Source organism: Clupea harengus, chromosome 1 (assembly GCF_900700415.2).
Source record: "Clupea harengus chromosome 1, Ch_v2.0.2, whole genome shotgun sequence".
Classification (NCBI taxonomy): domain Eukaryota; kingdom Metazoa; phylum Chordata; class Actinopteri; order Clupeiformes; family Clupeidae; genus Clupea; species Clupea harengus.
This window is the reverse complement of record NC_045152.1, coordinates 22,004,825-22,019,458: the sequence shown is the minus strand read 5'-3', so window position 1 is coordinate 22,019,458 and position 14,634 is coordinate 22,004,825. Positions and strand designations below refer to the sequence as shown.

General features: G+C 45.4%; 1 protein-coding gene across 8 annotated transcripts in view; it reads left to right on the top strand.

Moving 5' to 3' along the window:
• The first annotated feature begins 1,427 nt into the window (after nucleotides 1–1,427).
• svilc (supervillin c) overlaps nucleotides 1,428–14,634 on the top strand; it is a 24,440-nt gene continuing 11,233 nt past the window's right edge. For 3 of the 8 annotated variants that reach the window (XM_031571403.2, XM_031571420.2, XM_031571410.2), the window contains exons 1-7: nucleotides 1,429–1,592; nucleotides 8,254–8,831; nucleotides 9,989–10,108; nucleotides 10,581–10,763; nucleotides 11,486–11,520; nucleotides 12,923–12,984; nucleotides 14,577–14,634. The exon at nucleotides 14,577–14,634 is cut by the window's right edge and continues 91 nt beyond it. In XM_031571403.2, coding sequence (XP_031427263.1) covers nucleotides 8,500–8,831; nucleotides 9,989–10,108; nucleotides 10,581–10,763; nucleotides 11,486–11,520; nucleotides 12,923–12,984; nucleotides 14,577–14,634 — 790 coding nt within the window. In that variant the 5' untranslated portion in view covers nucleotides 1,429–1,592; nucleotides 8,254–8,499. Of the gene's footprint in view, nucleotides 1,593–4,028; nucleotides 4,614–8,253; nucleotides 8,832–9,988; nucleotides 10,109–10,580; nucleotides 10,764–11,485; nucleotides 11,521–12,922; nucleotides 12,985–14,576 lie in introns of those variants that run through there. The other 5 variants (XM_012825866.3, XM_031571385.2, XM_031571392.2 and 2 more) reach the window with 5 other exon arrangements.

Genomic DNA, 14,634 nt, shown 5'->3' with positions numbered 1-14,634 from the left:
GCTCGCTCTGTGAACAGTTTAGCCACCTAGCCATGACACCTGTCTTAGAGCAAGCCTCTGGAGGCAAGAAAAGGTTTTAGACTGATTCGATGCTGTGGTGCCGTGGGTATATACGGTAGGATGAAGTACCTCCACAACTCACGTCAGATAGCCAATAATGGAGAGATGGCTTGCGTAGTGTCATATGGCTTATGTGAAACAAGCCGAGGGGGCGTGTCCCATAGTGAGCTACCTAAACCAATGCCTGAAATAGAACTGCAGACCTCTAGGCATGACTAGCCGGTGCTCAATTCCTGACTCAACTACAGTACAAAGGAATCGATATATGATCCATATATTAGGAGGGATCTTCCATTTGGCCTATGGTCCAAAATGTATTTATTATTAAAGGTACAGCGTTTAGTTTTCAGTGGCATCTAATGGTGAGGTTGCTGAATTGCAACCAGCTGAATACCCTTCCTTTTACAAGCGTGGGCAAGTACCTACAGTGCTATCAAATGCCATAACAACAGGAAAAGCCCTATCTGGAGCCAGTGTTTTGGTTTGGCCGTGCTGGTCTACTGCAAAAACATGGCGGTGCAACATGGTGGACTCCGTTGAAGAGAACCCGCTCCCTTTGTAGAAGGGCTCATTCTAAGCAAATGAAAACACAACGATTCATAGTTACAGGTAATGTATACACTAATGAAAATGTAATTATGAATACTAAATACTATTTCAATTAATAGATGGCACTAAAAACTACAGAGTGTGCCTTTAAGTTATGCACATTTAGCCAAGTTAGGTCTTGTATATAAAATATGAGTAAAAGTAATGTGTTTTTTGGGAAATGACTAGTGTCCCAGATAGCAAGCATCAGTCCACTGGTGGATTTGGGTCTGCACCCCACTGGAGGTGTGCCACTTCTGGTCAGCTGGTGGACCACTATTATCTTTAGTCTAACTGGGCGTGGATATTAAGAAAATAACATAAAACGTCAGCAATTCCTGGAATTTGTAAATCATATTCTTGGCATAGTCTGTTTAAAATATCAGCCGATAGAAGTTCATGGTACTAGAAGGCCAAGGTGGAAAGTGACTTGGTAAATTAATACAAATGTTAAGGGTTGGTGAAAATGACTGAGGAAGTATAAATTAATACAAATAAAAAAAAGTTTTGAAACGAGTGACAAGGCGGTGGGCCATCTGTCTGTAAGCAGCCGCCCGAAAACCGATTAGCAAAAGGCCAGCGGACCATCAGCTCTGTCCCAAAGTGGCCCGACAGTAGTAGTCCACTGGCCTTGTGCTATCAGTGGTGTTCCTATACTGTTTGTCAATCCAAAGACCTGTAACGTTACTGTAGTTTATCAGTCCAGCATTCACCATGCTGGTCCACCCCTTGTCCCCTCTCCCGGCCTTGGCCTCACTGCACGGAATGCAAAACGGAGTAATGCTGGAGGTTATTTTTAACAGTCTCTCTCTCTCTCTCTCTCTCTCTCTCCCTCTCAGTCAAACACACATACACGCACGGATGGTTACTCACCCTAGGGATACTCCGTCCTATAGGCTACTTCTACCGTTCTCACCGATCCCCCTGCCTAAGCCAGAGTGCATGTAAGTAGCCTACCTTTCTCTGACAGATATGCCCAAATTATAGTGTTATATACGTGAGCTATCTCTGTTCTTGTCTACTCTACACAAATTGAACGGAGCCGAAGCACAGTCAGCATCTGTATAAGCCTGTCCAAACGTCAGTTATATGAAATTAGTTCGGTCAAAGTTGAAACTATATCATGTTCGCCTTTGGCATTAACTGTACTCAAATACAATATAAATAGTCCTAATAGAGGTTATTGTCAGATGTAGCTCATTTGGCAGTTTTACAAATGTGTCTCGGCCATAAACTGAGCTATCCAATTTCGACCATTTTTAGAGAACACCTGTAGTACTCCCCAGAGCTAGCATACGTCTCCATCGACTTTTGGTTTAGTTATCTTTCTGGATTTCATTCAGAGTTTTAGCTTTAGTGTATTATTTTTCTCTGTCCGCTTTCCCACTTAAGTAACGTATCAAGCCTATTGTGCCATTTTGCATAGGCTTATATGACCCCGATCTCAAATATGCATTTTAGCCAGCCCCGAACTCCAAGATAAGAATGCAGGTGTGATGTCAGCCAAGCGCTCTACGAGAGGTAGGCTAATTCTACTTAACCAACAGAGAAGCGCTTGCGTGAGAAATGACAGTACAGAATGTGTTCAGACCCGCTTTGTCCCTTCGGATTTGTGAGCTATTTTTAATAGTCGTTATTTAAAGACAAAACGACCATCCTCTTCAAGGGTCACTGTAGTCAAATAAGGCAGGTCTTTTTTGACCATGTAATTTACTTGTGTAGTACTTGTGTGTAACCTCACTTGATCTGTGATAGTCTGTGTTATGTAATAACATGGACAGTATCCGCTGATTGGAAGGTGACTTTATTTGGGATACTTTACTGGTAGTGGTTGCTTTTCCTGAAGTCCAATGTGAAGTGATACCAAAAATATAAACAGCCATTTTAACACCATGTTGGGAACATTTCAATATTTTAAAGTCCAGACATGAATGAAGTTTGTCTTCTACAGCACCACATCCCTATATCATGCAACATTTGGGCCAAATGTTTTTTTTTTTTCAAGCTGTAGTGTCAACCTCCGTGCAGTTTGTGTGGGGGGCATGTGTAGGCTACATGTGTGCCTATCTCTGTGTACATAAAGACAGCAGCTGCCCTGCTCTGGGCATCCCAGTCACATACCAGCCACACTGTGCTCCACCGACTGTTCCTCCACAGAGGACAACTTCTTGCATTCCAACCAAATTCCACCAGCTCTTTTGTGAAGGCTTGGAATAGCATTGCTTCTGACTGCTGACTGAGTTCATGACCACAGTCTGGCATATGAAGATTGCATATCGATGATAATTGTGATGAAAGGACGAGACTTTTTAAAGGGCGACATTTTGGACTAGGAATGGAATGGTCATTTGTAACCAACTGCACTAATCTATGCGTTGAAAGGGATATCCCAAAGGTACATGGTGCCATTTCCATTGCTAGTGTTTTGAAACTTTTGAAACCGGCTGTAAAAGCTGATGGACTGAATGGATTGTCTCTCTGATGAAATGTTGCGAATCCTTTGTATGTATGCTAAATTTGTATGTAATGCTTCACTTTGTTACTCTATGATTATTATCAAAAACTTGGGTCGGCGCTATCTATTTCTTAGCTTTATAGGGACCATGGAGCACCTCCATTTGCTCTTGACTATTTGTAAAGTGATGTGTTCCCAAGGGAATCCTCTCCTGTGATTGGCTGTTGGTACAGCCTTCGGCTTACCTACTCCATAGGAGGTTGAGTCTGATTCTTGGTGTGCTTTTAATCAGGTGTAATTCACTGCAGGCCATTTAATCTGGTCCACACGTCTCTGTGCCTGGGTGCTCCTCACTGGAGGAAATGACTAGAAAAATGCTACACCCCATCCACCAAGTTTCATAAATATCCGCTTGGTAGTTTTTGCGTAATCCTGCCAACAGACAAACAGACAGACAGACAAACCAAAAAACATCAATGAAAACATAACCTCCTGGGCGGAAGCAACCAAAAGAAAAAAACTAAATCGTATTGAAACACCTGTTCAAGTTTTGAATTTTTGCAGACAGACTTTTACACGTCACCGTTCCAGCACTGTGTAATGAAGGACAGTAGCTTGTGTCTCTCTGGCAGCTAATTTAAGTATGAATTACTGCGAGACGGGGGGTGAGAGACTGTTGGGGATTAACCAGTTTACCTCATCTGCCAGTGAAACTATGTGGTGCTATGAATAGTTACAGAACATTCAGTATGTTTGTGGTGGAATGTACCTATGGACTATAACATTATTAGACACTTTTGCTGTGACGTATGATATGATTGCATATCAATATTTGTTAAGCCGCACACTTTTAGTTCAGTCGATTTGATTAAACCTGTTATATTTTAACTGTTTTATCTGACATAATTTCCCTATTCCTGTTTGTATCTGTAACACCAGGAGTTCAGCTTGAATAGATTCACACAGAGGTAATATTCCCATTAGAATTATACAGGAAATCACCCTCCGTTAGAGTATCTCCTGTTTCATGGGCCAACGAGATGCATCGTCTGACCTTTTGATTGTGTCGTAATTGCATGCTCTCCGTTGTGGAGATGCAGGCTACATAATGCATGACAGAGGTGTAATTTGGTGCTGGTTTGGTGTGGTGCTGGTGGAGCTGTGGTGTTGTCTGAGCTGCTGCGGGTAAATGGTGTCTGCTGCTCGGTCTGCTGCTTGGCACATGTCAGTGTCAGCTAGTATTACAGGATTAGCTGCCGATGAGCCGCACTGATCCCAAACGACGACCAACCACCTGCAGGCTAAGCACCTCCCTTGTGCTTTGGAACACACACCCCCCTTACGTGAGGATCCCTCCCCCTTTCTTTTTTCTCTTTTTCTCTTTTGCTCACTCGTTCATGGGCCCTGCTGCATCACACACAAACATGTGGATGTATGGTCAGTAGCGACTTGGAGTTCCTTGGTCGTCATGGGGATGTTGGTCATCCTGAGGGCTGTTTTACTCAGAAAGGTAGGCTGACGCTGACTGGAGATGTATCTGTGGCTTGTTCTTGCTTTGTATTTTAGTGCTTATACCATTCGCATTGCACACAGACATACATACACAGAGGTACATTCATAAACACTTTCACAAACACAGTGGAAGATACCCTTTAGCTCTGTCTCAATGCATACTAATGCTCTTGTAAATACATGTGCACACACCAATTCAATAATGGTGTTTAGTCCTGGCATCAGGGCAGGGTGTGGTTGTTTAATAATTGACTTGAGCTTGTTAAATCTCATCGAAAATGTGGGCGGCATGTGCCTGATTGCCTTAGGAGCATACAAAGACAACAGATCATCCTCTCCCACAGACACGCAAATGGGCAAACACACACACAAACATGCTTGCACACTCACACACAGTGCGCACACACATACACACACACACACACACACCTGGCAATGATAGATCATCCTCTCTCTGCTTGTCCAACCAGCAGCTTTCACTGTCTTAAAGCCCTCCCGTTGTGTCTGCCTGAGCTGTAGTAAAGGGCTTTTTACTCTGAGAGGTAAAGAGTTGTTTGGAGGCATCATATTTGCTTCAGTCGTGAATGGGCAGTGACGGTAATATGGCCCACAGTGAGTTGAGTAGCGGTATTCCAATATACAATGACAGTGTCGTAGATGATGCTCTTAAAGCTACAGTTTATAATTGTGTACTGGTTGAAATGTGCTGAAGAGAATATCTTAATATGGACACATATTCCTTTTATAAGCCCAGGTCATTGAACAGTCGGGAGAATGTCACAGTATATTTAGTCTTAACCCCTAACCAATCATAAATGTTTGTCAGGCATTGGACTTCCAGGATGTTCACCAAGCATAAGAACATTGCTTGGCCTCGGTGAAGAGTAGGGAGTGCACGTGAGCGGAGGGTGGGGTTTCCTTTCAGAACTCTGGCTCCTGCTGTCTTGATTAGCTGGTCTTACAAACTGTATCTTTAAGTCATGTAGACTATTGGAACCACTGCCCTTTCAAATACCAGCAATATGTCCCATGTTCAGAAAGATTAACACTGTTTTACCTATTAAGTGCGAGAATCAATAGAAGCATAGATGCTTTTGAATATGGATATTATCTATGTGTATTACTGACTGATACTGTTATGTGTGTGAATTTGGTGCTGGTATGTTCTTAGTCAAATATGTGTTCCAGTTACGCAGTTATAAACAAAACCTAACTGACAGTAACACTTTGATTTGCATTAATAGGCTACTGTGAATTTCAGTCATAGTGGTGCACTGTGAAACTGTAGTCCATTAATAGCGCTAACTACATTCCCCCTGCTGCTGTCTGTCAGTCTGTGGTTGGTCCCCAAGTAAGCTTTTTTTCAGGGGCTAATGTGATTTAGCCTGGGCTAGGCTAGGCTAGCAAGGTAGCTGGTTGTCAGCACTAGTTTATGATGCTATGTTTGAGCGTTTTGAAATATTTAGCATTCCCAACTGGTGGCTTTTGGCAGAGGTTGTGCGCTAGTTTGCTGACTGATAGGGACGCTTGTGTTCTGCTGCATCCCCGTGGCCTACTAAGTCCCCATGGCTGTCTGAACTATTGTTTCACGGGGGCTATTGTGTTTCAGCTGTGAGTGAGCGTGTTCAGAATGCTGACGCTGACATTAAACACATCCAGAAGAGGATGAGGGCCTCATACACTCACAAATGCACACACGCACATACACAGGCACACACACACACACACACACACACACGCACACGCACATGTACACACACACACACACACACACACACAGAAACACATACATACACACACACACACAAAGTTACAAAGACACACACTTAGAAACAGACACAACTCTTGCAGACACACATACATACACTCAGGCAATCCATATTCAGTATTTTCACACACACAAACTTGCACACATACACAAACTGTCACATACTCCCTTCTATCTACAGCAATTTACTCCTACCCATAATCCCATGCTAACACTGAACCTCAGAGCGCTCCATCAGTGAGCTGATAATGTGATGATGTCATTATTTATGTATGGGTTGTCGGTGCCGGATTTGTTTGTATTGTGCCTACAGCCTGGCAACCAGGTAACCATGGGGAACCATGTGCAGGCGTAGAGTGTTGAGTCAGGTCAGAAAATAGACTAGATCAGATGTTTATATACTGTGTGCCCTCCAGAGTAACTCACTAAAGTTATGGCCAAGCCATGAGAATAATTCTACCAAATGAGTCTGACTTTGATCCTCTAATTGCTGTCACTAATATTGACTTTGACAGTATCACACAGTTAACCTTTTAGATGTTTAGCTGTTTAAACTGGTGGGTATAATACGAATAAGCTAATGTTTTGATCATTTTTATTATCCTATGCATTCTGCTGAAATGTGACATTTTTCTTCCCCCGTAACAGCTGACTCCGAGGCAGACTTGGCCCTGATCCTGGCACACATCCATTGAATCTGTGCCAGATCAGACCCAAACCCATTCCAGAGTCCTCTGCTTTCTGGTGATGGCATAGGTTATCTTTGCCAGAGTCCTCTGCTTTCTGGTGATGGCATAGGTTATCTTTGCCAGAGTCCTCTGCTTTCTGGTGATGGCATAGGTTATCTTTGCCAGAGTCCTCTGCTTTCTGGTGATGGCCAGAGCTTCCTTTTCATTCATTACACAGAGATGCCAAACAATAAATAGATATCAAATGGAAAAACATTCCATTCCAACCCATTTCAATTTTTTTGTTTTGCACAAAGGTGATTCTTCACACGGTTGTCTCTCTCTTCGTGTGACCTTCACTGACTGCATTCTTGAGAGCCTTAAATGAGAACAACCCAGGTTTTTTTTATATCATACTGTATAAACACCTACTCTAGTACCCATGAGAGATCAGTGGTGAGTTTAAGTGCTGTTGGCCTTTGAAATTCAAATGTTCCCGGATGCACACAATGGATATCAGATCTGAAATCATCTCAGCCAAATCTGAAACTATTGTGTGGGCCGTCACACGAGCCGTCATTACTGACCAAGTCCTGACGTCTGATCTTTGAGTTGACTTCTCTCGCTTGTCTTTGAAAGCCCAACCTCTGATAAGGTGGTGAGAGCACACGCTTTCTCTAAATGAACGTGCAGCAGTGTTCATGGTCTTATCAGCTGCTTTTGAGAGCGCTGCCGCCACTGGTCGCCGCTGCTCTGAGTTGAAGGGGGTTTAAGGTTTCAGAGCAATGGGAGATTCTCTCACAGTGGATGGCAGCAGCAGGGTCGGGTCATTTTACAGAGAGGGGTGGGGGTGGGGGTGGGGGGTGGAGTGAGATACCTCTTTAGATGGCATGTCTTTATAATATTAGACAGAGCCTGGAGCTAAATTTGTCGAGGACACGGATGGTACCGATATAGTGACAAGGGATACACTTTTTTTAGTGTGTCACACAGCATATGAACCTCTGTAAAAAAAAACATATCCTTGTGGCTGGCAATGTGATTTAAATTATGCCATTTTTCTGCCTTTTAATGAGCAGACCACAACATTTCAGATGAAACAGTGCATGTTTACATATTGAATGAATGTTCGTTTTTACTAAATGGGTGAATGAATTGGTACGGCTGTCTCTGTGTGTCTGACTCTGACCTCTCTGTTTCAGGTGTGCCATGACCTCAGTGGGGTATTCCATCTGACTGAAGGACCTCTGATTGGAGGAGCTCTCTACCATCATAGCTTCTGATTGGATGAGTACACTTGAGCGGAGGTTGCTGATTCGTCACACTGGAGTAGTTGGCACCGGGACAAGCTTGTTTTCTCTCATCAATGCTGCGTTGTCTCGGATTGTTTGAGGGGCTCTGACGTGACGTGACGTGCTCGACTGGAACTGGAAGCAGGAAGTGCAAACATGGACACAGTAGAGACCCCGGCTCTGGAGTCGCGGGCCGAGCGCATCGCCCGCTACAAGGCGGAGCGCAGGAGGGAGCTGGCCGAGCGCTATGGCAACCTGGAGGAGGAGCTCCCCTCCAAGTGGGTGAGAAGGGAGAGGGCGGGGCGTCGGGCAGGGGACTCCGCCGGGACCGACAGGGGCCTCTCTGGAGGGGTGAACGGAGGGACGGGCGAGCACGGTAGAGGGTCCCACTGGGAGAGTGGCACTGCAGCGCCAGAGCAAGATCCCCTCCCTCCCAAAATGTCCAACGGCTTTGAGACGGATCTCCCAGAGTCCTCCAGCCTAAACAGGTAACACTGCGTGTGCAACATGAAGGACACGTGTGTGTGTGTGTGTGTGTGTGTGTGTGTGTGTGTGTGTGTGTGGTGGGGGGCTGGGGGGGGGGGGGGGGGCAGTTTTCATTCCATATTGTGTGTGCAATGTAACCAATGTCTTTTGTGGTTTCACATGCACCTACACATTATACACGTAAACAAACATACTGTAGCTCATGCTATATGCTAATATGCTAATGGTAGTGTAAAAAGTAAGCGTTGACCCACAGACAGTTTTACTTGTACAGGAACTCAGTGACTTTGTCAGAGGTTTGGCAGTGAGCCCTTGTGAAAGTCAACAGCCAAACAAATGTGGCCCTCCTTTTAGTGTTTGTTACTTCTGTAAGCATATGCTTGTGGAGGACACCTGATAGCTTGGCAGGGGTTTGTACTGGCCACTTGGGCTCTGCCTCTAAGAGATCTGAGAGGACCTATTACTATTTCCTGATTACACTTATATCCAGATTACAGAACCTGGGGGTGGTCTAGCATAGGGTTCTTGTCATCGTTCACCTATTTCACAGCTGGACTTCGACAACAATGACAGGGACGTCTTTAAAAAACTCATGAGTCATACCCTCACCGTGACCATATGTGTGTATAAAACCAACCAATCACCAGCCTTCACTGCTGAGTGGTTTTATCAAGAACTTTGCATTGTGTTGCACTGCACGGAATTACAGCTCATTTGAAGTTCTTATCTGCAAGATGCCCGCCATCATTGCAAACTTCACGTGTGTGTGTGCTGTCCTCGCTGGTCACAGAGCGTGTGTACTGGTCAGTGTAGACACACATCCTCCCCCTGTCCTCTACGGTCCAGCTCCTCCCTCAGTCCTGCATTACAGCCTTCAGAGAATCCTGTTTTTCATGGAAGCTTTTCCACTCAAGGGACCTTTTTTTGGCAGTGCATAAAGGCTGTGAGCGTTTGTTTTTTTCCCCTTGGAGACACACCAGAGATGCATTCATTGATTGAGGATCGCTGCCTTTTTCCTGTCCAAATCCTTCCTCCTATTTCCTCTCCATCTTTCCCCTTATGATTTCATCTTCTTTTCTTCTTTCTCCCATTCCCTCTCCTCTCTTATTTTACTTCACCCCATGTTCCCCCACTCCCCCTCTCTCCTCCTCCACTCCAGGCAGTGCCCAGCCGCTGGTGGGGACCCAGACACGCCCCACCTGCACACTCACGTGTCAGTGGGCCAGCTGAGGAGTGCCTTGTTGCAGCAAACCACAGGCGGAGCACAGCCAGAGAAAGTGTAGGGCCCTCATCTGTGTGTGTGTGTGTGTGTGTGTGTGTGTGTGTGTGTGTGTGTGTGTGTGGGCGTGGGCGTCTGCGTGGGTGTGGGTGTGTGTGTGTGCGTGGATGTGTGTGTGGGTGTGTGTGTGTGTGTGTGTGCGTGTGCGTGCGTGCTTGATGAGTGTAAGTACCCGGGTCTGCTTGAGTGACTTTGGATCATCTTTAGATGCACTAGGTAGAATGCACACAAACAGGACCAGCAGCCTTAGGTTAAGGGGGTTTATGATACTATGGCCATTTAACCTGCCTGCCTGCCACCTCCCTCTACGTCTGTCCTGGTCTTGTCTGTCTGATGTAGTCATCTGTCTGTCCCGCTGTCCACATATCAACGCTATACCACTCATTTGGCCTTGTTGTGCACTTTCCCTTTCAACCTCTCTTAACTCTCCTTCCCTTTTCTCCTTCCTCTCCTCTCCTCCTCCTTGGGACAGTCCCGTCAGCACAGAGGGGGGTCTTATGACCTCCTCCCTGGACCTGGCAGTGAAGCCGGGCACGGAGGGGGGACGCAGACGCACCCGTCGCTACCTCCCAGGGGGCGCGGCTGGCAGCCGGAAAACCAGCGAACGCTTCCGGACGCAGCCGGTCACCGCCAGCGAGATGCAGGAGAGCTGCGGGTAGGCAGGCCATGCCATCTCAGGCCTCACAGAGGGGCCTGGGCCTCACTTGAAGTGTCTGGCCCAGGCATAGGGACTCTGGCTGGGATAGAGTTCTGCACTGTTTTGGCGTGTTTGGCTTTGCTTGTGCTGTTTGGTGGTCCTAAGTGTGCGGTTTGTCTGCCTACATGCTTTGGTCTCTCACACTGAAGGCTTACATGTAACGTAAGAGTTGTAATGTGCTGGCGAGATGACAAAAACTTGCTCAGACATGTGTTTGGGTGTGTGTGTGTGTGTATATGTTTGTGGTTTGTGTGTGTGTGTGTGTGTGTGTGTGTATGTGTGTGTGTGTCTGAGTCTGTGTGTGTCTATGTGTGTGTGTGTGTGTGACGTGTGTATGTACTGTATGTGTGTGTGTGAGGGCATGCTAGTGTGTGTTGCTAATACCCTGTAGGGTAGAAGTGTGCTCATAAAATGTTTTGGCTGGTAAATGCAGATGATGTCACAAAATCCTTTGTCTGGTTGACGTCATGTGTGTTTGTGTGTGTGTGTGTGTGTGTGTGTGTGTGTGTGTGTGTGTGTGTGTGTGTGTGTGTGTGTGCATGTGCGCACAGCTTTATTACGCGTCTGACTAATGTGTGTATGCGTCTCAGCGGCAGGTTCTGAGTGTGTGAGCATCAGGTTGTGCATCTCTGTGTGTGGACGTACTCTAATCTCTCACTTCTCATGTCTGTCTCTTTTAGACTCCTGGAGAGTGAGCAACAGGACGGCTCTCAAGGTAGGCCCCAGAGCTCACTGTTGTTAAGTGTTCCATGTGTTTGTGGTTTGTGATTGGTGTTTTGTTGTTAGAACCTCTATTGCTGTCTGTGTTAATGATCAGTGAAAAATAGAATGGATGCCTCATGAGTGCCTCTCTGATCGTGTCAGTGGTTAGAAGGTAACTTTTTTGAGGATTATATTGCTAACTGAGCAGCCAACTGTACGTACAGACACTGAATTCCCATGAAATGCATCATGGAATTCTGTGTTTCTAAATTATTGTTGGTTTGAAAAGTGAGATAGGAAGCGAGAGAGACAGAGAGAGAGAGAAAGAGAGAGAGAGAGAAGTTGAGAGATAGTTGAATGAAAGAGAACTTGCTTTTGGGCTTTTTTCAAGATGTATTTGCAGTTCTATTTATCTCTATCCTCTGTGCTGACATGGTTTGTCATTATCACCCATAACTAATCATTCATTCTGTAAAATTGACCCCTCTCTCTCTGTCTCTGTCACTCTTTCTTTTCTACTCACTGACACCATGACAAACAGCAGTTTAGTGTTGGAAATACTCCATCCTGGAGGGAAGAATGCCAAATGGTGGAAAATAGTGCCAGAGTTTTGTGCCACCTCTTTTAAGGGCATGGGAGGTTGTGGAGGGCAGTGCTCGTATTGCCAGGTGGCTCTATACTGCGGGCATAATTTAGCTGCTGACTTCACACTTACTCACAATGTGATCATAGCTTCTCTCTCTCTCTCTCTCTCTCTCTCTCTCTCTCTCTCGCCCTCTCTCTCTCTCTCTCTCTCTTTCTCTCTCTCTCTCTTTCTCTATTTCTCATGCTGTCTCTCTTTGTGTGTGTGTGTGTTTGTGTGTGTGTGTGTGTGTATACGTAGGTTGGTGTCTATCTGAGTTAGTGAGTGTGTGTGAAAGAGATTTTCTTTTGTTCCCCTCTGTATTGCACACTGTAATAAAATGTTATGAGGACCTGCTGTTTGTCTGACTCATTTGAAATTAGTTTAATCATTGGGTTCTGTCAGGAGGTGTGAGTGGTCACCTTTACTTTTGAAATTCCATCAATCACACTGGCTCTATCGTTTTGTGTGTGTGCGTGTGTGTGCGTGTGTGTGCGTGTGTGTGTGTGTGTGTGTGTGTGTGTGTGTGTGTGTGTGTGTCCAGCTGTATTTACAAAGGTGGTGGTTGTCTTATCACTCCCACATAGATCTAAATTATGAGTGTGCAAACCTTTTCTTTGATTTCAAGATAGGATTTGGTTTCAGGGCCTTAAAGCAAGGCCTTTGTTTCAGGGACTAAAAGCAGCTCTTTTGTCCTGGAGAGCTAACTGTGTGTGTTTGTATGTGTGTGTGGAAAGCTAACTGTGTGTGTTTGTATGTGTGTGTGGTTTGTTTGTTTCCCCGACTCTCTTAGGTGATGCGAAAATGGACGACAGAGCCAAGATGAGCGTCGCTGCCAAGATGTCTCTGTTTAAAGTAAGTGCTGTTGGAAACTGGGGGCTATTGAAACAGGACCCCACTTCCCCCAATGAGGTCACGACCCCATGCCATTCTTAGCCGTCCAATTCAATGCCTAATCATAAAAGGTCATCACCAAGAAAAGAATGGGAAAGTCCCATTTCCCAGTTCCAGAAGCAGGACAGTACGGTCTTTAAATGGACACTGTGGTCACTATGGGGTTGTGTAACCAGGCTCTCACCTGTAATCTGTAACCTGCAAGGAAATAAAGAGAAATACAGAAATACACAGAGCGAGAGAGAGAGAGAGAGAGATAAGGAGAATATAAAGAAATATGGATTATTTGATGAAAAGAGAGAGATGGACAGATGGTTTGTACGGAAGAAAGTGATATTCTTTAAGGTGGAGTTAGAGAGAGAGAGAATGTCTGTTAGGAAGAGTGAGAGAGAGAGAGAGAGAGAGGGAGAGTCTCTGAGGAGTGAGAGAGAGCCAACTGTAGGCCAAGTCTGCAGTTCCTGTGCCCCCTTGGCCTTCCTCATGTTACTCAGTTGGTTTGATGAGTGAGCAGTTTCTGCAGAGAAGCTGGCTGCCTGCAGACATCCATGCCACTGTGCCACAGCAGCTCATTGCAGTCGGCTCTCAAGTACTCAGTGTACAACAGGCTGGTAGCTTTCCAGACTGCAGTTTCTGGTAATTACTTTTGTGGATTTCTTTCGAGTTAAACCTTAAGGTCTCCTCCGTGTTGACCACCATGGTATTAAGTGCAGTTTCTGGTTGTTTTTTATGTGTGAACCCACATCAAAGAGCATATAGTGAATGGCCATTATGCACCTATAATTAGCTACATGCCCTCCATCTCTCTCTCTCTCTCTCTTTCTCTCTCTCTCTCTCTCTGTCTCTCCTTTCCCCTCCGTCTCTCTCTCCTGCTCCTGGCCAGTAAGGGAACACCGGAGTGTCCAGTTACGCTGTGACCCGCAGAGCTGAAGTTCCAATGCTTCTCATGGTGCTCTGCGCTCTGACATTCTGCAGACGGCTGCACCATTTTATTCAGAGCACCGTTCTGTTTTTATTCACCCCGCTCCCTTACCCACCACTTCTGACCCTGAAGAGGGGGACAAAGATATACAGTTGATTTATTTGGTCCCCTCAACCAAAATCATAAAAGTAGGGGTGCACTCAAACCCCCCCCCCCCCCCCCCCCCCCGCCTTCTTGATGCAAAGCCTTATAGCACAATGCATGTTGTCAGAATTGAATGAATACATTCATACATGCACATTTATACAGACATATAGATTCATACACATGTATACATTTGTAAATGCGTTATATATAATATGTAAGAGAATGTTGTCAGTGTCTTAGTGTACCAGTATGTTGTCAGTGTCTTAGTGTACCAGTATGTTGTCACTGTCCACCTCCAAAAACACTGTAAATAGAGAGCGTGAATGCAGAGAATAGGAACAGTAGTCCGGTGTTATGTTTGGTGTTTCAACTGACCTTTAACGTTTTGCTGCTTGTATTTGCCACACAGTGTTTGCTGTTGTTTCTGTAGACCTTCTGGCTTTGTGTACATTATGGAAGTCTCCCTTCCCTCAACCCTTCCTTTCAGGAGCTGGAGAAGACAGCGGCGCCTGAGGCCTCCTCTTTCCTGAAGCCTCGCTCCGGGG